Source organism: Pristiophorus japonicus, chromosome 4, assembly GCF_044704955.1.
Source record: "Pristiophorus japonicus isolate sPriJap1 chromosome 4, sPriJap1.hap1, whole genome shotgun sequence".
Lineage (NCBI taxonomy): Eukaryota > Metazoa > Chordata > Chondrichthyes > Pristiophoridae > Pristiophorus > Pristiophorus japonicus.
In genome coordinates this window covers 164704846-164731070 of record NC_091980.1, presented here as the reverse complement: position 1 = coordinate 164731070, position 26225 = coordinate 164704846, and the positions used below count along the sequence as shown (strand labels likewise).

At 47.7% G+C, this 26225-nt stretch overlaps 2 protein-coding genes across 5 annotated transcripts in view; one reads left to right on the top strand and one right to left on the bottom strand.

Moving 5' to 3' along the window:
• Window positions 1-26225, bottom strand: part of dnajc17 (DnaJ (Hsp40) homolog, subfamily C, member 17) — a 188757-nt gene that overhangs the window by 29163 nt on the left and 133369 nt on the right. The window contains exon 11 of one of the 4 annotated variants that reach the window (XM_070878784.1): window positions 12727-12828. The exons of the other annotated variants lie outside the window; for them this stretch is intronic. Within the exon in view, the coding sequence (XP_070734885.1) occupies window positions 12757-12828 (72 nt within the window). The 3' untranslated portion in view covers window positions 12727-12756. Of the gene's footprint in view, window positions 1-12726; window positions 12829-26225 lie in introns of those variants that run through there. 4 annotated transcript variants of the gene reach the window in all.
• LOC139263151 (cdc42 effector protein 2-like) lies at window positions 5509-19737 on the top strand. Its single transcript, XM_070878786.1, has 2 exons — window positions 5509-5709; window positions 18906-19737. The coding sequence occupies exon 2, from the start codon at window positions 19024-19026 to the stop codon at window positions 19576-19578; it is 555 nt and encodes a 184-aa protein (XP_070734887.1). The 5' UTR covers window positions 5509-5709; window positions 18906-19023; the 3' UTR covers window positions 19579-19737.

The following is a 26225-nucleotide window of genomic DNA, read 5'->3' as shown; positions in this document are numbered from 1 at the left end:
GGTCCAGGCATCGGAAACACTGTTCCAAGATGCCAATGGTCCTCTCTATTATGCTGCACATCGCAATGTGTGACACGATGTATTCCCAGTTAGTTTCAGTCCGGGTTACGCGTAGGGGCAGCATGAGCCAGGTGGTGGGGCCGTACCCTTTGTCTCCCAGTAGCCAGCTCTGCCCTTCTGGCTGCTGCTGAAACATGGCACATATAACGCTCTCACGTAGGATGAACGCATCATGGGTGCTCCCAGGGTATCATGCATCAACTGACATGATGCGATGCAATCTCGTCACACACGAACTGCACATTAATGGAGTGGAAGCCTTTTCTGTTTCTGTACATCTCGGAATCCTCCAAATGTGCTCATAAGGCGATGTGGGTACAATCAATGCAGCCCTGTACTTTTGAGAAACCAGCAATCCTAGAGAAGCCCACAGCCCGGTCACGCATTGCCTGGGCAGTGATGAGGAACTATATGTAGTCATTCCTCCGGGCATATAGTGCAGCAGTCACCTGCTGAACGCAGACATGTGTTGCATGTTGAGAAATAGCGCACACATCCCCAGCTGCAGCTTGGAACAACCCAGATGCATAGAATGGAAGTGCAGCTGTAACCTTCACTTCAATTGACAAAGCAGTCCTCCTGATGCTTCTAGGTTGCAGGTCTGCTTTTACTAACTCTTAGAAACACAGAAAATAGGTGCAGGAGTAGGCCATTCGGCCCTTCGAGCCTGCACCGCCATTCAACAAGATCATGGCTGATCACCCACCCCAGCACCTCCCCTCCACGCCCCCTCGACCCCACCCAGCTGCAAGGACCACATCCAACTCCCTCCCGAACACATCCAATGAACTGGCATCAACAACTCTCTGTGCAGGGAACCCCACAGGCCAACAACTCCCCGAGTGAAGAAGTCTCTCCCAATACCAGCCCCAAACAGCCCACCCCCCATCCCAAGAGCGTGTCACCCCCCCGGCTCTGGACCCACCCAACACCGGGAACACTCCCCCCGCACCCAACCCGTCCCGTCCCGTCAGAATCCTTCCCAAATGCCGAACACCACCGGATGTCGAGCCCCTAGCCCTGGCCGCCCCGGAGCCACGCCCCCGCAACACCAACCACACCACATCCACCAACCGCCATCTGCGCAGTCAACCCGTCCACCCCACTCTGAACACTCCCCGCACCGAGGCACAGAGCCCCCAGGCCCGCCCCTCCAACACACTTCGCCCCCCCAGACCTTCGCTGCAATTTGGCCCCTCCTGTCCCCCACCCTGGATTTCTCCACCCCCCATCTCCACCACTCTCCCCTCCATCCCCCGCCCCCGTCTCCCCTCATCTTTCCTCTGCCTCCCCGCACAGGCTCCCATCTTGGGGGCGGTAACCTTTTGGATCAGGGAATTTTAGCCCCCAGCGTGGAAGTCCTGCTCCCGCCGCAGAATTGGCCTTACCACCCCTCAATGGAAGCGGAGTGCAATTTCCCACACTCCACTTCCTTTGGGGGCAGTTACTGGGGCACGACTGGATGCTCCTGTGACAGTTTGAACTTAGATCTCAATTAGAACTTCTTTGCAGAAGCTCAGCCTTCTGAGTGTCTGCATCACCAAGGTGCAGGTACGATATACCAGACATGGGCAAGGCCTCCTGCGGGCTCTGAGGTTCCTCACGCGGGCTCTGAGGTTCCTCACGCGATGATGTCGAATCAACTGTCTCCTCTGCAGCACTATCATGGAAAAGGCTTGCACAAGGTATGGCACTGTCAGTATTGCCTCCATGCTTAAATTTTACCCTTGCAAGAAGCTCAAAATGGCAGGAAGACAGGACAAGGTTATTTGTTCTCTCTCCCCACAAGGTCTGTATGAACCACACCCAAGTCTGAACAGGCACAGTGATCGGGAACCCCCCAACCCTGGGCTACATTTGATGCGTCGTGCAGGCTTCTGATGGCCTTCCGTATGCCTTGCACAGCCCTCACCCACCTGGCTTGATTTGATGGGTAGTGCAGGCTTCTGATACCATCCATATGCGTTCCACAGCCCCCACCTCACCCCCACCCCGGGCTTCTTTTGCAGCCGAGCTCCGAGCCCGTGTCCGGGACCGATTCTGTCGGCCGATGCTCCGACCCTCGAGCCCTGTTTGCAGACGTTCGATGGTGGCGTGTCAGTTGAAAAAAAATGAAAACTTAAAGAAATCCATCAAACTTCCATTTACTGCGTAATTAGATTAAAAAATTTAATCTTTATTATGCATATTTAAGTGTTCTTGACTTCCTCCAAAACTTCACTAAAAAACAATGACATCTTTCTGCGCTGATTTTTCAATGTACGCTGCTTTTTCTTAACTCACCAGAATATATTTCGGGAGTGGTCACATACCCTGACCGAAAATAATTTTTTGTTGGGCAAACTTCTATCATTGACAAAAACTGGCACAGACATCAAGTTACGCCCCCATAACACAAAAAAAACTAACCTAAAAAAACCTTCACTAACCGAATTACGCTGGCGCACATTCCTTGGGGAAACTTTAATTTTTTTTAACGTGAAAAAAAGCTGCGCTCGCCAAATAAATGGCGCAAATCACTGTGGAAAATTGAGCCCATGATCTCTGAGGTTCTCAGCAAACATTCGTACTGTAGTCCTTTAGCTTTGCATGAAGCCGATTTCACAGGGAGCGGCCCAGCAACAGGTTTGATCATCAGTTCTTTTGGCCAGGAGGAGAGGACAGTTACCCAGCCCGGGGTTTGTATCGACACTGTGGGCAGTGCCCGGGGTTTGTATCGACACTGTGGGCAGTGCCCGGGGTTTGTATCGACACTGTGGGCAGTGCCCGGGGTTTGTATCGACACTGTGGGCAGTGCCCGGGGTTTGTAGCGACACTGTGGGCAGTGCCCGGGGTTTGTAGCGACACTGTGAGCATTGAGCCCGGGGTTTGTATCGACACCTTGGGCAGTGCCCGGGGTTTGTATCGACACTGTGGGCAGTGCCCGGGGTTTGTATCGACACTGTGGGCAGTGCCCGGGGTTTGTATCGACACTGTGGGCAGTGCCCGGGGTTTGTATCGACACTGTGGGCACTGAGCCCGGGGTTTGTATCGACACTGTGGGCAGTGCCCGGGGTTTGTATCGACACTGTGGGCAGTGCCCGGGGTTTGTATCGACACTGTGGGCAGTGCCCGGGGTTTGTATCGACACTGTGGGCACTGAGCCCGGGGTTTGTATCGACACTGAGCATTGAGCCCGGGGTTTGTATCGACACTGTGGGCAGTGTGCCCGGGGTTTGTATCGACACTGTGGGCATTGAGCCCGGGGTTTGTATCGACACTGTGGGCACTGAGCCCGGGGTTTGTATCGACACTGTGAGCATTGAGCCCGGGGTTTGTATCGACACTGTGGGCAGTGCCCGGGGTTTGTAGCGACACTGTGGGCACTGAGCCCGGGGTTTGTATCGACACTGTGGGCAGTGCCCGGGGTTTGTATCGACACTGTGGGCACTGAGCCCGGGGTTTGTATCGACACTGTGGGCACTGAGCCCGGGGTTTGTATCGACACTGTGGGCACTGAGCCCGGGGTTTGTATCGACACTGTGAGCATTGAGCCCGGGGTTTGTATCGACACTGTGGGCAGTGCCCGGGGTTTGTATCGACACTGTGGGCAGTGCCCGGGGTTTGTATCGACACTGTGGGCAGTGCCCGGGGTTTGTATCGACACTGTGGGCACTGAGCCCGGGGTTTGTATCGACACTGTGGGCAGTGCCCGGGGTTTGTATCGACACTGTGGGCAGTGCCCGGGGTTTGTATCGACACTGTGGGCAGTGCCCGGGGTTTGTATCGACACTGTGGGCAGTGAGCCCGGTGTTTGTATCGACACTGTGGGCAGTGCCCGGGGTTTGTATCGACATTGTGGGCAGTGCCCGGGGTTTGTATCGACACTGTGGGCAGTGCCCGGGGTTTGTATCGACACTGTGGGCACTGAGCCCGGGGTTTGTATCGACACTGTGGGCAGTGCCCGGGGTTTGTATCGACACTGTGGGCAGTGCCCGGGGTTTGTATCGACACTGTGGGCAGTGCCCGGGGTTTGTATCGACACTGTGGGCAGTGCCCGGGAATTGTATCGACACTGTGGGCAGTGAGCCCGGTGTTTGTATCGACACTGTGGGCACCGAGCCCGGTGTTTGTATCGACACTGTGGGCAGTGCCCGGGGTTTGTATCGACACTGTGGGCAGTGCCCGGGAATTGTATCGACACTGTGGGCAGTGAGCCCGGTGTTTGTATCGACACTGTGGGCACCGAGCCCGGTGTTTGTATCGACACTGTGGGCAGTGCCCGGGGTTTGTATCGACACTGTGGGCAGTGCCCGGGGTTTGTATCGACACTGTGGGCAGTGCCCGGGGTTTGTATCGACACTGTGGGCACTGAGCCCGGGGTTTGTATCGACACTGTGGGCACTGAGCCCGGGGTTTGTATCGACACTGTGGGCAGTGAGCCCGGGGTTTGTATCGACACTGTGGGCAGTGAGCCCGGGGTTTGTATCGACACTGTGGGCAGTGCCCGGGGTTTGTATCGACACTGTGGGCACTGAGCCCGGGGTTTGTATCGACACCTTGGGCAGTGCCTGGAGTTTGTATCGACACTGTGGGCAGTGCCCGGGGTTTGTATCGACACTGTGGGCAGTGCCCGGGGCTTGTATCGACACTGAGCCCGGGGTTTGTATCGACACTGTGGGCAGTGCCCGGGGTTTGTATCGACACTGTGGGCAGTGCCCGGGGCTTGTATCGACACTGAGCCCGGGGTTTGTATCGACACTGTGGGCAGTGCCCGGGGCTTGTATCGACGCTGTGGGCAGGGAGTCTACGATTGCCTTTTACACATAGTACAAAGCTCCCTCAGAATGCTTTATTACAACAAAAGCAAAATACTGCGGATGCTGGAAATGTTTAATAGGGAAAATGCTAGAAACACAGCAGATCAGGCTTAACTAGAAGCGAAGTATTGGTGTCTGGTTTCTGAGGCTTTCATGTGCCCCATTCACATAGCTCCCATACTGAGTTGTATGTAACCCGATTCAATCTGGTCAGTGATTCAACGCTGCTTGATTGAACCCTGGGGTCACCAAAATAAGGGGCGACACCACAACCAGCTAACCCTGTAGTAACATTTGGCTTTTGCTGGTGCACGAAGAGTTAAAAAGGGTTGACAACATTCCAGATATCGGTGGGTCCTTTACTTTCACAGAAAGGTCCTCTGCTCCTAAACAACACCATACTTTCTCAGTGAAGTACACTCTGCGGATGTGTCCAGACCTTAGCAGTGTGAAAAGTTAATCATTGACTGAGCTATTCCAAACAGCTCTGGGTGGGTCAGACATGATTCACAGGTCTCTGAGCAACTTATTGATTTAGATACACACTGAAGTGTAAAACCGGTTCTCACCACACTGGTTTGCCTGCTTTTTGTTGCTCCAGAAACTGAGCAGTGATTGCCACTGATTCACTGCAATGTCGTAGAACAACTACCCGCTCCTTCAACACAAAACTATAAGCAAGAACCCTGGAGCTGAAGCTGTTGTCGGAGAAAAGGAGAGCCAAGAAATTACAGCGAGAGAGCGCGCCCAGGACACCAGAACAGTGCGATTTGGGAGCACTGAGCCAAAAATAGGTGTACCTTTCACCTTGACACAACACACCAAACACAGCAGTCATCGCTGAAAACAGGTTAGTGATTTTACAGATTCCAATGTGTTTCCATTTGATTTGGTAGCATTTTGCTGGCACAGTTCTGGGTTTAACCATTAATATAACACAAAGTCACGATGACATCCTTCCAGACATGATGGACCTGTTTCTCCAACTCCCAGAGCTAGCCCAAGTCTCTTTTCTGTCGCCAATGCATCCGAGTTGCTTCACTTACACCTGAAATGTCCGACTCCACATACCTGGACAGTGGCAAGAAACAGTTAACAGCCCAGCGACGTGACTAGGATTTCAATAAATGGTGGGTGGGTGAAAATGTCACAAAATGTGAACCATGAATAACAGAGGGCAGCACAATTCTGTCCAACCAAACTTGCCCAGAGTGGAGTGCATTCTGCATAGTATTAGGGCTAAATTCTGGTGGCAGTCAAGCTGGGAGCAATTTGAGATGATGAATTAGGAGCATCACACAACAAGTGTATTGGCTTGTGTGTGATTTTTACTTCCAATAACCCCAACCCTCAATGGTATTTTCTACTTTCAAACTAGATAACCGATGACATAGGGCCATTTGATGATCTACTGTACGATACAGCAACTAACATCTGCAAGATAAGTGATGGAAGGTAAATTGTGCGGATGCTGGTTGACGCCATCACAACAACAACAGCAACTTGCATTTATATTGCCCATTTAATGTAGGAAAATGTCCCAAGGCGCTTTGTAGGAGTGTAAACAGACAGAAATTGACTCCGAGCCAAAGAAGTTGATACTAGAATGGATGACCAAAAGCTTGGTTAAAGAGGCAGGTTTTAAGGAGGGTCTTAAAGAAGGAGTGAGAAGTGGAGAGGTTTAGGGAGCAAATTCCATTTCTTGGGGCCTACACGGCTGAAGGCATGGATGGCAATGGTGGGGTGAAGGGAGTGGGGATGAGCAAGAGGCCAGAGTTGATGGATTGGAGAGATCTCAGAGGGTTGTAGGGCTGGAGGTGATTACAGAGGTAGGGAGGGACGAGGCCATGGAGGGAATTGAACACAAGGATGAGAATTTTAAAATCCATGCGTTATCGGACTGGGAGTCAATGTAGTCAGGAGAGCATTGGAATAGTTGAAGTAACAAAGGCACTGATGAGAGTTCCAGGTGCAGATGGGCTGAGGCAGGGGCAGAGATATTTGATTGGAGGAAATTACAGGACTGGATGTCGGCCAAGCAGCATGACAAATCACAGGCAGTGGAGGGGTTGAGAGAGGTGGCGGAGAGGTATAGTTGGGTGTCATCAGCGTACATGGGGAACCGGATGTAATGTCTTCGGATGTTGCCGAGGGACAGCACGTAGATGAGATGGGTTGGGGGGGGGGGTGCGGGAGACACGATTCAAGGATAGATCCTTAGGACCTCCAGGAGATAACAGCCCCTCTGAGCCAAATATAGTGCCAACCTGTGCTGAAATGCAGAGCTTTGCGCGGTAGTTAATGTCCATTAGAAATGCCCATCATCATCATAGACAGTCCCGGAAGACTTGCTTCCACTCTTAAAATGAGTCCTTAGGTGGCTGAACAGTCCAATATGAGAACCACAGTCCCCATCACAGCTGGGACAGATAGTCGTTGAAGGGGTGGGTGGGACTGGTTTTCTGCATGCTCTTTCCGCTGCCTGTGCTTGATTTCTGCATGCTCTCGGCGATGAGACTCGAGGTGCTCAGCGTCCTCCCGGATGCACTTCCTCCACTTAGGGCGGTCTTTGGCCAGGGACTCCCAGGTGTCAGTGGGGATGTTGCACTTTATCAGGGAGGCTTTGAGGGTGTCCTTGTAACGTTTCCTGTGCCCACCTTTGGCTCGTTTACCGTGAAGGAGTTCTGAGTAGAGCGCTTGCTTTGGGAGTCTCGTGTCTGGCATGTGGACATTGTGGCCTGCCCAGCGGAGCTGATCAAGTGTGGTCAGTGCAAGGCCACGGTGACATCCTTCCAGACATGATGCTGTCCAGATACATTCGCTGTAGACCCTGACTGGTTTATCAAGTACTAGTTAATCAACCATGGAATTTTCACGTGAGAAGTCAAGTCCAAGTGTGGTTTTTCAGGTCAAGTGGAGTTAGAAGGGAGGATAATTGGACCAAGGGTATAATTCAGTCCCCATTTCAAGTCGTACATTCTGTCCTTATTTTCGTATTTATAAATTCCTATGTCCATATCTATAATGGCAAATGGCTATAGAAATGTCAGGAGAGTGATGGAATACTCAGTACTCACAGGATGGATACACTCAAGAAACTCAACACCATCTAAGACAGAGCTGTTGACTTGATTGGTGACCCTTCCCCTGGACTCGCTATCCATCCCCTCCGCGGCAACAGTACGTACAATCTACAGAATGCTGTGCAGCAACTCACAAATATTACTTTGACAGCAACACCCTCTCTGCGACCTCTGCCACATAAAAGGACAAGAGCAGCACAATCATGGGAACAATATCACCTCCGAGGCACACACCATGCTGACTATGGACATATAACATAATCTATGATTCAGTCACTGTTGCTGGGTCACTATCTGCCAGCATTGCTCACATCTGAAGAACAAGAAAAAATCCTGTAATGATATCTTCTAGCCAGTGATGGTGCTGTGGTGTCTCCAATTTGTTGAGGGTTTAATTATAATGACAAGTTTACATAGCCAGTTTCCAATATAAAGGTGGTCATAGGAATTTAAAATAGAAAAAGTGGACAGGAATTAAGATTTTCATATATATCCTGGTAATGATGTTTATATATGCTGTTTTGCTGTCTCTCCTATTTTGTTTCTTCCTCTTCTCTTCAGTATTTTAATTTTTTCATTTTGGGTGGGAGATGATGAGTGACATGGCAAGGCTGCATTGGATAAAGGAGCTGGTGACAGCTAAGGAAAGACACTATCTCTTGCTCCATATCTCTCTCAGTCTTGACAGGGTTGTTATATAATATGCAATGACTGGGCTGTTTTGCACATATTATATTGAGGCGTTGGATGACCAGGAGCCAACATAGGTCAACGAGCACAGGGATGATAGGCGAATGGCATAGGATAGGGCCAGCAGAGTTTTGGGTGAGTTCAAGTTTAGGCAGAGGGGGGAAGAAAGAGAGGATGGTAGCCCTTGGAATAGTTGATTCCGGATGCGACAAAAGCATGGATGAACATGTCAGCAGTTGATGAGCGGAGAAGGTGCGGAGGCGGGTGATATTACGGTGTTGGAAGGACGTGATCTTTATGATGGAGGGGAAATGGGGTTGGAAACTCATAGGATGCCATGGTTGTGAATAACCTGCGACAGTGGACAGGGAGGGGAATGGAACTGGTGACGAGGATACGGAGTTTGTGGCACAGTCAGCGCATGTGACAGAACTACGGTCAACGCATGTTACACATGTATGTTACATAAATACGTAGTCAGTGCCTGGTACATTAAAGTAGTCAGCACATTACATAAAACCAGTCAGTGCATGTCAGTGTGTATTGCGAGTACAGAATGTGTGTTATGTGGGGAATTGGGTGGTGCAGTGAGTTAGTCTCTGGCCTTTCACCTATTGATCCTGGGTCATTCCATCCGAGACTGATGGGGTGAATGTCTCATCTGTCTAGTCCATGTGAGGATACCATGTGAGCAAAGTTTCGCCAGGTGGTTGTGTGGTAGCTGAAGGCAATTCAATCAGCACTAATTGGATGATTGGTGTGGAAATGAAAAAAAAGTAGCATACACCCTTTTGAGGTTGTGGTTGAGACATGTTGTTGGGATAGAGTAGAGCTTTACTCTGCATCTAGTTGTTCTGTATCTGATCTAGGGACTGCTTGATGGGAGAGTGTTTTACTCTATAATTAACCTGTGCTTGATAGGACAGCATAGAAGGAACTTTACTTCATATTTAACATCTGATCTGGGACTGCTTGATGGGACAATGTAGAGAAAGCTTCCCTGATTGCAACTTCTCAAACATGCTGTGCCCGATGGGATGCATGATGGTTAAATGAGCTGAAACTTAGATTTTTATACAAAGAATTATACGGTGCAGGTTTCGCACCGATAGGCCCCGATTGTTTACACTGATTTCTGGCCACTTTAAGTTCGGGTGTATTCTGATGAGGTCGGTAGGATACTTTGAGTAATTTGTCATCAGCAAAGTGGGTGCAACATTGGATGCACGTTTGGGTCTAAAGTCCGAATTTTGCTCACTGAAGAAACTCCAGGCCAAAGTAAATCTCCCTCTGCGTTGTCCCATCAAACACTCCCAGGACAGGTACAGCACGGGTTAGATACAAAGTAAATCTCCCTCTGCGCTGTCCCATCAAACACTCCCAGGACAGGTACAGCACGGGTTAGATACAAAGTAAATCTCCCTCTGCGTTGTCCCATCAAACACTCCCAGGACAGGTACAGCACGGGTTAGATACAAAGTAAATCTCCCTCTGCGCTGTCCCATCAAACACTCCCAGGACAGGTACAGCACGGGTTAGATACAAAGTAAATCTCCCTCTGCGTTGTCCCATCAAACACTCCCAGGACAGGTACAGCACGGGTTAGATACAGAGTAAATCTCCCTCTGCGTTGTCCCATCAAACACTCCCAGGACAGGTACAGCACGGGTTAGATACAGAGTAAATCTCCCTCTGCGCTGTCCCATCAAACACTCTCAGGGCAGGTACAGCGCGGGTTAGATACAGAGTAAATCTCCCTCTGCGCTGTCCCATCAAACACTCCCAGGGCAGGTACAGCACGGGTTAGATACCGAGTAAAGCTCCCTCTGCGCTGTCCCATCAAACACTCCCAGGGCAGATACAGCATGGGTTAGATACAGAGTAAAGCTCCCTCTACACTGTCCCATCAAATACTCCCAGGGCAGGTACAGCATGGGTTAGATACAGAGTGAATCTCCCTCTACACTATCCGGCTGTGCTTGTAAATCCGGTTGCAATGTTGAGATGCGCCAACCCCACCTGTCAGACAAGCATGAGAGAGTCGGGGCGTGGCCAGTTTTGTGGGCGGTGGGTTTGATGGGCGGATGTAAGAGATTGAGAACACTTGGGCGTATTGTAGTTAGGCACATAAGTCACTTCGGCCCAAAATTACGTACAATTCTTTTAAGCCACATAATTGACTAGTGCCCAGATTATGGGAGTCTCGGAGCACAAATGGGGTGGAAACACCAAGTCTCTAACCAACCTGTGCTGTACCTGCCTTTTCAGTTCAGCTCCATTATTGTGTACTTGTCAATGCAGCACCAGTCCCTGTGTATTTATACATGAGGGTGATGATGGGGGGGGGGGGGGGGAAGAGGATCTGATGTTTCATTCTGCTTTAATCTCCCTGAGGTAAATGGGAACTGCTTCAGCACATTTTCCCTACATCAGTACCCACTGCACAGTACAGGACCAGATAAATACCGTATCAGATGGCAAGACCGGTCAGGATGCAAAGGAAAGTCACTAAAAGATGAGAGAAATAAGCATTGCAGCACTTAGAAGACCCCACTGTTATGTGGGCAGAGTGGAGGGTGGGACCATGTGACTGCAATCCCCCACACCATTGAATCTTGATCTGAAATGGGTCGACGTTGGGTGGTGCTGAGGTCAGGAGTCTGCACAGAAAGAAAGGGCGATAATGAAGCAAGGGTTGGCCCAAAGTGGTGTGGGCAGATGCTTAGCAGTGAGCATACTTGGCCTTTTGGCAGGGAGGAAAGGCTGAAGTATAAAAAAAAGAGATAAAGCTGTCCTTGCTCAGTAGACCCAAGGTACAGAGCCACGTAGAGTGGAATGTTCACTGACTCGTACCTCTCATAAGAACATAAGAATTAGGAGCAGGAGTAGGCCATTCGGCCCCTTGATCCTGCTCTGCCATTCAATAAGATTATGGCTGATCTTCTACCTCAACTCTACTTTCCTGCACTATCCCCATATCCTATGATCCCTTAATATTCAAAAATCTATCGATTTCTGTCTTGTATCTACTCAAAGACTGAGCCTCCACAGGCCTCTGGGGTAGAGAATTCCAAAGATTCACCACCTTCTGAGTGAAGAAATTTCTCCTCATCTCAGTCCTAAATGGCCGACCCCTTATTCTGAGACTGTGACCCCTGGTTCTGGACAATCCAGCCAGAGGAAACATCCTCCCTCGCCTCTCACATCACATGTGTTCTGAAGAGTGGAGCAGAGGGGCAGTTTGGATTTCATGAGGCAAGCTCTCCTCTGACCTCATGATTGTTCAGGATAGATGATGATTCCCACCAAACAGCTGAGTCGCAAGTAAAGCGCGCTCCGCAGCACCAGCATTGCACAGCTCCAATTCGAGGAGTCAGCACCAGCTTCAGTGCAGACACGGCCTCAGCATCTGCTCCTTTGTAAGCACTGAAGTACCACCATCAGCTAGTTGGGTCCCTGAAGTGAGCGGCTCTGGATTTACTGACTTTTGCACTGTGGTTAGTGTGGCTATTTTCTTTCTTTGAATTGCTGGAAATATTTTACAGTCTTAAGAAAATGCTGGCACAGCTTGCCCTGTGGAATTTGAAGGTTTCTATTTTATTTTTAAATCGTTGTCCTTTAGTGTGACTGACGTACTGCAGTACTGCAGTGCTGCGGTGTGTGTGTGTGTGTGTGTGTGTGTGTGTGTGTGTGTGTGTGTGGGTGGGTGGGTGGGGGGGGGGGAAATAGTATTTACTTTCTTTATCTGAACCACATAGCATTGTTACAGTATTGATGTTTTCAGAGTTTTATTGAAGAAGGGCCAAGGCTACAGTCTGAGGCACGTCAAGTAAGGTTTCATTTGCTCAGCCCATTTATATTCCCTTTTGTTCTGCAAGTCATTTGGTGTGTCACAGGCCCCTGCTCGGGAGGGCTGGATAGCAACAAGATACCGGGGACTGAGCCAGACAATAAACAAAATGGTGAGAGGTTAAAAACCGATGTTCAAAATTAATTGCCCTGGTCTGATCAGATCTAGCCATTCCCACTGACACAGACCTGGTGACGGAAACATCAGGGAACCGCTGCCAAACAGCGACGCCATCAGGGTCTGAATGTCATTCAGTGCACCATTCTACGCTGGGTCAGTGCATGCTGTACCTCCGCTGGTCCGAGTGGTCTTGTATGTTTATCTGGTCGATGCATTGAAGAGGAAGCTAGATAAAAATGAGGGGGAAAAGGAAAGAAGGAATGGGAGACTTGCATTTATATAGCACCTTTCACAACTACCAAACGTCTCAAAGTGCTTTACAGCCAATAAAGTACTTTTTGGAGTGGAGTGTAGTCACAGCAGCCAATTTGTGCACAGCAAGGTCCCACAAACAGTAATATGATCATGACCAGATAATCTGTTTTTGTTATGTTGATTGAGGGATAAATATTGGCCAGGAAACCGGGGATAACTCCCCTGCTCTTCTTTGAAACAGTGCCATGGGATCTTTTACGTCTACCCGAGAGGGCAGATGGGACCTCGGTTTAATGTCTCAACTGAAAGTCTGAACCTTCGACAGTGCAGCGCTCCCTCAGTACTGCACTGGAGTGTCAGCTAGATTTTTCGTGCTCAAATCCCTGGATTGGGACTTGAACCCACAACCTTCTGAAAGGAACAGAGGGATATGCCGAGAGGGTTAGATAAAGAGGGATGGGAGGAGGTTCGTATGGAGCACAAAGGCCAGTATGGAGTTGGGCCGAACGGCCTGTTTCTGTGCTGTACATTCGATGTAATTTTATGCAGTCATCGACGAGATTGAAATCATAAGCTCCACTGGTTGACTCCTACGTGTGGATGAATGTGTAAAAGATGCCAGCTATGTCTGAAGGTGGTGCGCTGCCAGTAAGAACAGGCTACGGAGGATGAGTCAGACACTTCACCCAGACGTCTCAATGCCATTTCCTGCTCCTCTGTCGCTCTGTAGTATTACCCGAGGGACTGTTCATCCAAAGTGACATCACACTGAGCTGACACGAGCCACATTATGCCTCGAGAGTACTAGCTGCCTGACGACTACCACCTGGCGAGGCAGGTTAAATATGCTGAGTGATAGTGATACACAGCACCGTGGTCGCTGGAGCACACACTGTCTGCAGCAGCCTCAGTAATATCAGCAACGTCCAACATGGTCACTTGTTCGAAATAAATAATCGCCTATTGTCTATGTGACACTGCAATAGAAACTGAAAATGCTGAAGTACCCCACAGCTCAGGCAGTTCTGAATGAGGGTGGTGGGTTAACAATTCGGAGGAGATCCTCCATTACAAGGCCCCACACCCCCACAACATTTCTCTCATTCAGATGCTGTTCATTTTCTGGCTTTCAGTTCAGATTCTCAGCATTTACAGTTAATTTTATCTCTGCTTCTTGGAATAAAGCAAGATTAATATAGATAGTGGTTAATTTTCTGGTTACCAGCTACAGTTTCATTCTCTATTGAAGACGCTGCAATGTTATCGCCAGTGATCTTCAATAACCATCAGACACTGATAATGTGCAATGTGCTCACCATCAGATGTCAGCTACTGTGGCTACAAACACACACAACCCAAACACAATGAAAGCATTCATTACATGTTATAAAGAACAGACACCAGGAAGTCATTGCGAAACCTTAAATTTAATGGCCTCTATTTTCGCCACGATTGTGCGCCGTTTTTTGTTGTCTAAATGTTTTTTGGCATGAAATATTCACTTTCCAACTTTCGGCAATGTTTGGACGCCCGCAACGACCATGTGCGCCAGTTTAAACATATTTGGCGCCGACCCAAGTCAAAACAGGATCGAGCGTCATTTTTGGTGGATTTGTGGACAAATCGATTTTGTCCGTCCACGATTTTTTTCAGCGCGGCCCAAAAGCCCCGCAAAAAAAACATACGTTAAATTAAGGAATCGGCGTGGCACACAAGAGGACAGGAGCAAGGCAAGAACATATATTTTCCCCACAGGGAACTCTTTTTGGAGCAAGGGAAGATTTCTGGGCCGAAAGGACTGGCCTCCCCCGTGAGTTGAAGTTCAGGAGTGGGAGGGCCATTCGGCCCGGGATTGCAGAGGGTCCAACATGGGGGGGGAAAGAGAGAGGGGAGAAGAGCGGTGGCAGTGGGTCCAGTCCGGGGGGGGGGAGGGCAGCCAGGGGGAAGAGGTCCTTTGTGGCCCTTTCGGCTGCGGTGGGGTAGCAGTCCTTTCGGGGGAGTGGGCTTTAGCATCTCTGGTTGCCCTGGCAACTTCAGCTTTTCGCGCATGCCCAAAGAGTGTTTAAGAACAGACTTGAAGCTCCGCGCGCGCGCGCCCCCCTGCCTCCCCAGAATGACTTCGGAGAGCGCTGCGCCAAGAGGACAGGAGCAAGGCGAGAATATATTTTTTCCACATGGAACTCTTTTTGGAGCAAGGGAAGAAGATTTCTGGGCCAAAAGGACTGTTCCCCCCCACGAGTTGAAGTTCAGGAGTGGGAGGGCCATTTGGCCCAGGATTGCAGCAGCAGGTCCAGCCTAGGGCGGCGGGGCTGAAAGTACCACATTTTTTTTCTGGCGTAAATGTACACAAAACAATCGTAAGTTAACATGTGCGGGCGCCAAAAGTCCAGCAAGTGGAAAATAGGGACCAATATCAGTAATCAGAAAGCAATTAATTAAACTGACTTGTATTTCACTCTGGATACAAACCATCTGAATCTCTCTATTAGATCCCAAAGTGGAAGAAAGAAACTGCATTTATATAGCACCTCTGATATCATCATGATGCACCAAAGCGCTTCACAACCAATGCAGCATTGTTGAAATGCAGGAGATAATATGCACAGCAAGATCCCACAATCAGAAATAACAACTACTAGCATTTTATAGCTCCTTTAACGTAGGAAGACCCTTCTCAGAAATGTAATCAGACAGAAAATCGACAGCCAGAAAAGGGAGATATTAGGAGGCGAGACTCAAATCTTGATCAATGACGTAGGTTTGAAGGAGGGAGGCGGAGAGGTTTAGAGGGGGAATTCCAGCCTGTAGAGCCTAGATGGCTGAAGGCACAGCTGCGCGTGTCGAGCCAAAGGGAGTGGGGGATTTGTAAGTGGCCAGAGTTGGAGCAACGCAGAGATCTTGGAAGGTTGAGGGTTGGAGGTGGTTACAGAGAGAGGGAGGGGAGAGGCCATGGAGGAATTTGAAAACGCCGATGAGAAATTAAAACTGGATGCATTGGGGATCTGGGAGCCAATGCAGGTTAGCGAATAGAGGGGCGATTTAGGGACTTGGTGTGGATTAGGATATAGCAGTGTATGGAGGTGGAAGATGGGAGACTGGTCAGGAGAGCATTGGAATAGTCGAGTTTGGAGGGGACACAAGTATGGACGAAGGTTTCAATAGGACATGGGCTGATGCAGGGCAGAGACAGGTGATATTATGGAGATGGAAGTAGGTGGTCTTTGTAATGGAAGCTCAGTTTAGTGTCAAATATTAACAGTTGAGTTCAGGCTGAGGCAGTAGCTAGGGAGGAGAATGGAATTGGTGGCAAGGGAACGGTGTTTTGTATTGAGGGGGGGTGGGAGCCCCAAGAGAATGGCTTTGGTCTTCCCAATGTTTAACAATGAGATAAGTGATAATGACCCAGAATTTGTGGTCGGGATGACGGTGAACTGGCAGCAGTCACCCTCATTCTGCCTTTGAAACTGATCGCACCCTCGGGATTTGGAGCATTCGGAAATCCTGACGTTGCGGTCTGTTACTGATAGCTCTGAAACAAGCTGTGCCGTGCGTGTCCGCCCACCCGCCCGCCCCCCCGCCCTCCGCATCCCCCCTGGCCAGTCTCACATCCTCCATAAATTTCAGCTCATCCAAAACTATGCTGCTGTATCCTAACCCACACTAAGTCCCTAAATCACCCCTGTACTCGCTGACATTGGCTCCCAGACCCCCAATGCATCCAGTTTTAATTTCTTAGGTGAAATCTTGTAAATAATTGAAACTGATGAGAACTTTGGCCCTTCTTCAGTAATTACAACTGTTAAATTCCCCACTAAAAGTTAGAGCCAAAGGAATTAGGTGTAACTGGGGGTTTGATAGAGTTATTACTGCTAAACAACCGTTAAGGGCCTGAAAAGCTCATTTTCATTTTGTGCAGTGTGAAATTTGTCCATTTTAATAAAAATTTAAATTTTTAAGAACATTTTCCAAAAAATGATTTTAAATTGTCAATCTTTATTTCAGGTTTGCCTTTTCCCCATGCGAGAGCCCCAAACGTTGTTTTTCTCTCGCTAACATTTTTTTTTTAAGTTCGAATTTTAACAAAGTTCTCATCCTTGTTCGATGTCTGAATGAATTCTGCCTTTTGATTGGCTGCTTAACCAGCGTGTTGACGTCACAGCAGTTCGCACAAGGGAATCCCCATTAACTTCCGTTGATTTGAATCGAAGGTCAGTAAACCCAAAGTTCGTGACATAGGGATCGTGAGATCCTTGTGCGAAGCGTACTTCAGGGCCAATGGAGGAGAACACCTTCGCTTCGCTGCTGAGTGCAAATTCCAGCCAATAACTCACTCCTAGGTATCTGCATCCCGATTAGATTCGTACCGGTAATTCACTTATGGGTGTCTATAATTCACAGGTGTTCATTTCTGGGTACCGCACTTCAGGAAGCCGACACGATGAAACATACTTTTACACAGCAAGTTAAATATGCACTGGAATGCACCGCCTGAACGGGTACTGGAAGCAGATTCAATAACTTTCAAAAAGGAATTGGATAAATACTTGAAGGGAGAGATTTACAGGACTGTGGGGAAAGCGTGGGGGAGCAGGACTAACTGGATAGCTCTACCAAGAGCTGGCACAGACACAATGGGCCAAATGGCTTCCTTCTGTACTGTATCGTTCTATGATATAGACAAACCATTTGATCCCTTTGATAAAATTGCTGCCTGTACCTCACTCCTGGGGTTTTGCCATTCTCAATGTAGCTCAATCAGACTTCATCTCCCTGCCCTTGATTATAATACTGGTTTCATGGAAGAATGAACAACAGTTTTGATGTCCCAAAAGAGCCTTTGATCTCACTTAATTTAATCCCACAACAAAGAACATTAGTATAGACAGCTGCTTACACACCTCTTGTGCAACTGCCTCATCCCACCTTTAAAGATCGGTGGTACGTGACATTCGAATCGCTGCGGACTAGGGACGGGCATCTGCAGCGCGTCTGCAGGAGTCGCACTCAGTACCAGAGCCAAAGGGATATTTCGTATCCCATGTGCACAGAAGCAGCTCTTGGGCAATCATTAAGTCGAGTGTGGGGGTGGGGAAGGAGGAAAAGGAGAATGGTGTTTTTGCATTTGTGCCTGCATGCTGCAATCCCAATTGCTTTCCTGTAAGCTTAACTGGCAAGTGTACTGCCTAATATGCGACTGAAACATACAGACTGAGAAAGTCCCGGGTCGGAGGCTTGATCTGTGCTTAGTTTGCAGATCTCAGCCAGGTTGATTGCAAGAATGCTACAACTGCCAAGGGTGGGGAAATAAAGTCAGGCACAAGGTTCCCGATCCAGATTGTATCCTTGACTCTTGCTAGCAAGTACATGTGTGCAGTCAACGTTGGGCTTGGCTGTGAACTCTTCCATAGTTAAAGAGCCTACTGACCATGCCTGCCTAGGCCTACACGTGAAGAGTAGCTACGTGGGCTAGAAGGTGGGCCATGTGCTAGGGAACCGCGTATGGCCCAGCAAGGAATCAGCACCTTCAGGAGAGGAGGGCAGAAATCTCAGAAGGTTGTGGGTTCAAGTTCCACTCCAGGAACTTGAGCATATAAATCTAGGCTGACACTCCAGTGCAGTGCTGAGGGAATGCTGCACTGTCAGAGGTGCCGATGCTTGGATGAGACGTTAGAGCAGACGGGACCTCGGTTTCTCAGGTGGACCTAAAAGATCCCATGGTACTATTTTGAAGAAGAGCAGGGGAGTTATCCCCGGTGTCCAGGCCAATATCTATCCCTCAATCAACAGAACAATATCTGGTCATTATCACATTGCTGTGTGTGGGAGCTTGCTGTGCGCAAGTTGACTGCCGTGTTTCCCACATTACAACAGTGACTACATTCCAAAAGTACTTCATTGGCTGTAAAGTGCTTTGGAGATGTCTGGTGGTTGTGAAAAGCGTTATATAAATGCAAGTCTTTCTTTCAATTTGGTAATGGCATTACCCATTAATCAGCATGCCTTGTCATAATGAATCAGATATTTAAGAATTTCTTTCCATTTCCACAGGATCGAGCCACCAAGAGCAAACTTGTCCACTCCGCCAGGCTACCCACTGTCTTTTCAAAGCGCTCTTTACAGCAATTAAACCTTCCTAGCCCGCAGAAGGCTGCCAGGCGATCGGAAAATGTCCGTCAAAATGCCCATCTACCTCAAAACCGGGTCTCCGAAAAAGGGCAAGAAGCTGAAGCTGCGGGACGTGCTGTCGGCAGACATGATCAGCCCCCCACTCGGGGATTTCTGCCACCGATCACACATTGGCAGGAGCGGAGAGAGAGACACCTTCGGAGACATGTCTTTCCTGCAGGGCCAGCATGACCTTCTGTCAACCTTGAGTAGGTCGCAAGACCCAGAGGGCAGTGCGCCCCCTAAGCCCCCTCGACTACACCTAGAAGAGTCCGATGACCCAACCGCTGCGTCAGTCAACCCCATGCTGGCCACTTCCAAAGCTACAAATAGTCAACTGCCAACTGTGGATTCGGAAGATGCATTGCCCTTCGACAGTCAAACAGTCGACGAGGACCAGCAACATGAAGACTTCGAAGATCAGCAGTGCCCAACAGAGACGAATGTGCACGAGTCTCTGTTGGGCCCATCAGAATCCATGTTTTCATTTAAGCTGGATTTGGGACCTTCGATACTGGAGGATATCCTCAAAGTTATGGATAATCACAAGTCCTAAGACTTTGCATTGGCAAAGTTATATTAACTGCTAGACTCGATGGTAGTGAATTACAAGTCTCTGTATATTGGACACAATAGTGACAACTTGCCTAAAGGTAGGCTAAAGGTACCCCAGCCACCCGCTCACCAAAGGCAACAAAAGTGGTTTATTAATGAATAAGCAGGGTGGGAAATTGTAACTATACCTACTATAGTATCATAAATATATGAAAGCAATCATTGTAACTCCAATTCTCAACATGTCCCCAATAAAAAGGGCCAAGTGGGAACCATTGTATCTCACAGGAATTGTCGGCTTCCAAGAGTGATATGCTGCTCGAGGCTCATCTGCAGCGAGGTTTGAAAAGCTTTTAGAACTAGCAGAAGCATTTTGATACACACCCGCTGCTCCTCTATGTCCTGCACCAAGCTGGAAGATGGGCAGGGAATCAATTTCCAAACCTCTGGGAATTACCAAGAGGAGATGCAGGAGAGTAGACGGGGAAGCTTCATCCTCCAATTTTTTTCTCTCCTTCCAATTGGGTCCGATTGCATGGCCAAGATAGCAACATAGGAACAGGAGGAGGCCAGCCAGCCCCTCGAGCCTGTTCCACCATTCAATTAGATCATGCATCTGATCTATATCTACCTTACTTGATTCTGTAACCCTGAATAACACTCGCCTAACAAAAATCTATTAATCTCAATTTTGAAATTTTAAATGGACCCCCAGTCTCAACAGCATTTTGTTTAGGGGCGAGAGGGGGCTTGGTTGGGGAAAGAGTTCCAGATTTACACTACTCTCTGTGTATGTCTACCACATAACGTGGTTCAATTGGGATAGCACAAACTGAAAATGTTTTACTTTTATTGAATTTTTATTTTTAGAAATGAAAGGCTGCGCACACAATTTTTCTTCTCTTGATGGGAGTTACTGACAGTTGTCTGGTACCTGACCCAAGCAGCTTCTCACGTGCGAGCTGACACGGCGAATGTCGCCAGGCTATTCAAGCACAGCAGGTGACACAGCAGAGTCCAGGACTGTTCTCACCCGCACACACATGCACTTTCTGCTGGGCTCACTGCACATTGACCTGGGCCAGGAATGCAGACCGATTTTGCCCCTCTCCGACCCAAGGAACTTACAGCAGAGAGAGATGAGCTAATTCAGCATCGACTTGGAATCAAGCCCGGGATCTTCTGCAGGAGCAGGTAGACCATATCTTCAGAAAGAACTGCAAGAGCTACAAAATTCCCAGGGCTGGGAGGGTGAGGTTTAGCTCTTTGATGCTTGTGGCTGGATTTGTGGGAGCTGCCACTGAATATGAGCCAGATGGCCAGAAGTCGATTTTGGCTGTAAATAGTGCGGTCATTGAAATAAAAATAATTTCCCAGAGTCTTTCATGTATTTAACTGGGATGTTTTTCTTCTTACAGTGCGCGTGTGGTGTTTGGCTGTGCAGAATGAAAAGCCACTTGGTTTCAGAAATGAACGGGCCTATTTTTAATGGCAACCATTTCTAATGGCGCCCGTCTACTTCACTTACAGGTGCATCACTTACAGGTGGGTCCACCCCTCAACAAGCGAGTAAAATGCTGTCGCTCGGATTGCAGTAAAGTGCCATGCATGAAATCTTTACACCATGCCCACTTAAAACTGCGAAAACCATCCGTCGACTTATTTATTGACTCAGCCCTTCCAACTTGGCTTTGTCTGAAGAGTGCAGTCTCAGTTACACAGCCCGAGGGTGATGCACTTCTGCTTACAGGCCTGTTACTGGCAGTGGTAGGTCCAATTTGAGGTTAGAGCATCATATAAGTGTCGGCACAAAGTTAAAGTGTAAAGTACAAGTTTTCCCATAGCACATTGGTACTGATAAACTAAACAAAGCTACTGAGTATGTTTACTAAAACTGCTGTGAAATTGCATCATTCACACAATGATGAAAATAACTACTGAAATATTCTAAGGGTTCAAAAGGATTGTAGTTTTGCACAAACTGCACTCCGCAGCACCTGCTTGGGGTCCCGAGAAACCAGGCACACAGAGGACCTCTAGTGGTAGAAAAGCTGTCATTGCAGCACTCAATCCTCCAGCAGTCTTTCTTGTTCCAATAAAATATTCAGTTGCACATCCCAGTACATGAAGATTTTAAACAAAGTCAACCTTTTACTTTTCCTATCATCATTTTAGTTTATTGCATCCTTTATAAAAGCTCATTTGAAGATTAGAAGTTAAGTTTATATGCTGTAAACATTAATATTAATGCTTTGTACAATTGATGAATCAAATAAACTTTTTTAAAACTTCAAGTTTTTAAAGTGTTAAATAGATTCGTAAAAGCCTGCAACGATTTTACCCTCGAGTATTTCTGAGAAAAATTCCCAGTGTGTGTAATATAAAAAGCTCTTGAAAGTGGGGTGGCTGGCCTTCTGACCTAGGGCACCACTCTCTGTTTAAAGGACTGACAGTGCTCCCACATCCTGATCAGACTTTTCCTGAAGGTTACACTTTTGCTCCTTGCATTTTTGTTCTGCATTTCACAAATGACATGGCTCCAACAGAAAGAATGAAACAGTTACTGCTTTTTATTCATATACTTTCTCTTCACCAATCCAGACGGCCATTTTGCTGTACTATTCTCTCTCTTCACTGATCCAGAGTCTGTCATCTTTGCATGCAAGATTCTCTCTCTCTTCACCGATCCCCACTCTGCCGATTTCTCCTTGTACTATTCTCTCTCTCTCTCTCTCCCTTCATCAATCCCCACATTCTTCTCCTTTCTTCTGTACTATTCTCTCTCTCTCGTGCTCTCTCTCACCATCCCCAGATACTGTCCCTTTCTCCTGCACTATTCTCTCTCTCTTCACCGATTTCCACACTCTGCCCCTTTCTCCTGTACTACTCTCTCTCTCTCTCTCTCTTTCACCGTCCCCAGACACTGCCCATTTCTCCTATACTATTCTATCTCTCTTCACCGATCTCCACAATCTGCCCATTTCTCCTGTACTACTCTTTCTCTCTCTCTCTCTCTTCACCGTCCTCAGACACTGCCCATTTCTCCTGCACTATTCTCTCTCTCTTCACCGATCTCCACAATCTGCCCATTTCTCCTGTACTACTCTTTCTCTCTCTTCACCGTCCTCAGACACTGCCCATTTCTCTTGCACTATTCTCTCTCTCTTCACCGATTTCCACACTCTGCCCATTTCTCCTGTACTACACTCTCTCTTTCTTCACCGTCCCCAGACACTGCCCATTTCTCCTCTACTACTCTCTCTCTCTCTCTCTCTCTCTCCCGTCCCCAGACACTGCCCATTTATCCTGCACTTTTCTCTCTCTTCACCGATCTTTACACTCTGTCCATTCTCCTCCTGCACTATTCTCTCTCTCTTCACCGATTTCCACACTCTGCCCATCTCTCCTGTACTACTCTCTCTCTCTTCACCGTCCCCAGACGCTGCCCATTTCTCCTGGACTATTCTTCCTCTGATGTTTCCTCCTTGATTTCTTTCCCCACTATACTTCACCTTACCATCTCTCCTATTCTCTCTAACCTTAATGCTATCAGGCTTTGAGTGTCATCCAGATTTATCAACAATTAAAGATGGGCCTGGTGAAAAGATTTGAAATTATGTAAATTAGGGATCAGATTGTTTTTTTACTTTACACTTATGAACTCCAAGAGCCACCTTAAATTTGTTGGCACTTTGGGGAAAAGAAATCCAAAAAGGGCATTTTCATGAATATAATCCATATTCATGCATTGCCTCCAATGGTAAGAGTGGCAAACTGGTCTGCCACAAGAAGGGGATGACCAGGGGGTGTCTTACGACAGGACATTCCTCAATCTGCAGTTAATGAAAGGGGTGGGACACGACATTTACCCACAATACTTGAACAATTCCCATCAAAATCAGAGAGGGTATCTGACTTGAGAAATGATTTGTCCAACGTGGGCAATTAGGAGGCAGATGAATCAGAATGATGTTACGGAATATGTTCTATACATGAATGGTAAACAGGCAACGTCTACTCCCACCAGCACTCTTACTGACCAATCCACTCAATGCAGGGGATTTTGAGATTGACTGGTGCATTGTATCCGAGGGCCAAGACAGCCAGAACCAGTTGGATAACCCTAATGATCCTGGAAACTGGCCAGCATGACTTGTGATAAACGCTCACTAAATTAATATTAACCCCCACTTCCCCCAGACAAAAAGAATAATATTCTGACCTCCAGTTTACTGATTATGTCCGAGATTGGTGACTGCTATTGTTTGATATGGAGAAACCTAGGTGAAGAGTCAAGTGCAGGACACCACCAAGAGTGAAAAAAAAAGGTAAGTGAGGGAGTGGAGATTAGAGGATGCTAAACCTAAGTTGTAAAGCCCCGGAGATTGCAGCAAGAATGAAGAACTGAGTGAGGTAAGATGCTCCACTGTTTTAAAGTTCTAGAAGAGAAAATAATGCAGTGGAAGATGGTGCAATGAGCCTTGTGGCACTTGTATTAGAGTGCTCCTGGTAATGGGAATACTGGGCACTTGTGCCAACAGCAGGTAGCAATATACATCATCCTTTGATTCTAACACTATCAATTGAGACCAGACAGTAGAATCAGCCCGTTCCTATTGCATCAGAAGTTGTCTACCCTTTCCACTGACAGGAAGATTGCAATGTCACTCTCTTAGCTGTTCATGTGAGTGATGTGTTTGGCAGCAACACAGATTTTACAGCAGATGGAAAAGGACAGCAGTAATTACAGGTAGTGATCAGACAGATCTCAGTTGTGAGTGCCAGGTTTTCAGTGACAACATGTGAATGGAAGAATTTCTGTAAGAGCATATACTTGGTGTTTGCATGTAGTATACAGTTCAGGTACTTGCACTGGCTAATGGATACAGAATTAACTCGTAGCTAGTTACAAATTCATTCTTCATAACCATTCCGTGTATATTTTGTGAAATATCAAATGCATCTATTTTTGAAGTCTGGGGCCTGCCAGATGATCAAAATGGTCCTTTACATTCACAAGGTAGTTATGGATGAGTAAGGCCAACAAAGTGCATCAATCCCAGCCTCAAAAGGGCTCCTTAGTGCACCAGTGTGAAATTGGTCATTTTCCCACACCAGGCATTCTCGGGCCTCACCCCATGTCAGTTTGCATTGTGCCACCAGGAATTGGAAGTTTGTCCAGAAATGAAATGTAGGAATTTAAAGCCAGCAGACAAAGTATTCATTTGTCCATGAGTTTGGACTGGTTTCAGAAATGAAAATCCAGTGTTTGGCCCACGTCACAATGAATCTGGTAAGATCACATTGTTAAGATGAGATTCTGATCTAAAGCAATGCGTGACCAAACTAGGTTTCCCTCATCATTGTGCTAGGCAAGGGTGCGGTGAAGATGGTGAGGGAGGGAAGGAGAGATAGATGCAGGCAGTAACAGAGGATGTGACATACATGGCTATCGTGAGATATGATCAATATTTCAACTAACAATCCTGATTGAGTAATGAGTAAAGAGGTTAATATCATATGGCATATCTTTGAATGTCGACAGTACATTTTCAAATTGTAATGCAGTAAAATCTATTCTGGTTGCTCATATTTTTATTCCCACTTTGTATCTTAGAACATGGCTTGTGCTGTTTCCCCGATGTAATCTGATCAGATTTATTAATCGTATCCTATGTATCTCAAAACGCTTCACACAATAAATTACTTTTGAAGAGCAGGGTCTGTTACGCAGGTAAATGCAGCAGTTGTCCCACACATTGCAATGAGATGAATAATTTTGGTGGTGGTGGTTGAGGAAACAGTGTTGACTAGGACACCAAGAGTATTCCCTGCTATTCTTTGAATAACGTGTATTTATATAGTGCCTTTAACGTAGTGAAACGTCCCAAGGCGCATCACAGGAGTATTATGTGCTAAAAATTTGACACCAAGCCGCATAAGTAGAAATTAGTGCAGGTGACCAAAAGCTTGGTCAAAGAGGTATGTTTTAAGGAGCATCTTGAAGGAGAAAAGAGAGATAGAGAGGCAGAGAGGTTTAGGAAGGGAGTGCTGGAGCTTGGGGCTGAGGCAACAGAAGGCACAGCCACCAATGGTGGAGCGATTATAATCAAGGATGCTCAGGAGGGCAAAATTAGAGGAGTGCAGACATCTCGGGGGGGGGGGGGGGTTGTGGGGCTGGAGGAAATTACAGAGATAGGGAGGGGCGATGCCATGGAGGGATTTGAAAATAAGGAAGAGAATTTTGAAATCGAGGCGTTGTTTAACCGGGAGCCAATGTAGGTTAGCAAGCACAGGGGTGATGGGTGAACGGGACTTGGTGCGAGTTAGGACACGGGCAGCCGAGTTTTGGATCACCTCTAGTTTACGCAGGGTAGAATGTGAGGGGCCAGCCAGGAGTGCATTGGAATAGTCAAGTCTGGAGGATGAGGGCTTCAGCAGCAGAACAGACTGCACCATGGAACCTTTAACATCCATGTCAACCATTGTAGCAGGCAGATGAGATTAAAAACTCAGTTTAATGTTTGATTCAAAGGATAGCTCTGCCAACAACACTGCACTCCCTCAGTCCAGATTATTTGCTCAAATCCGATTGTGGGGCTCGAGTACACAAGCTTCGAACTTGGAGAAGAGTGTACTCCCAAGTGA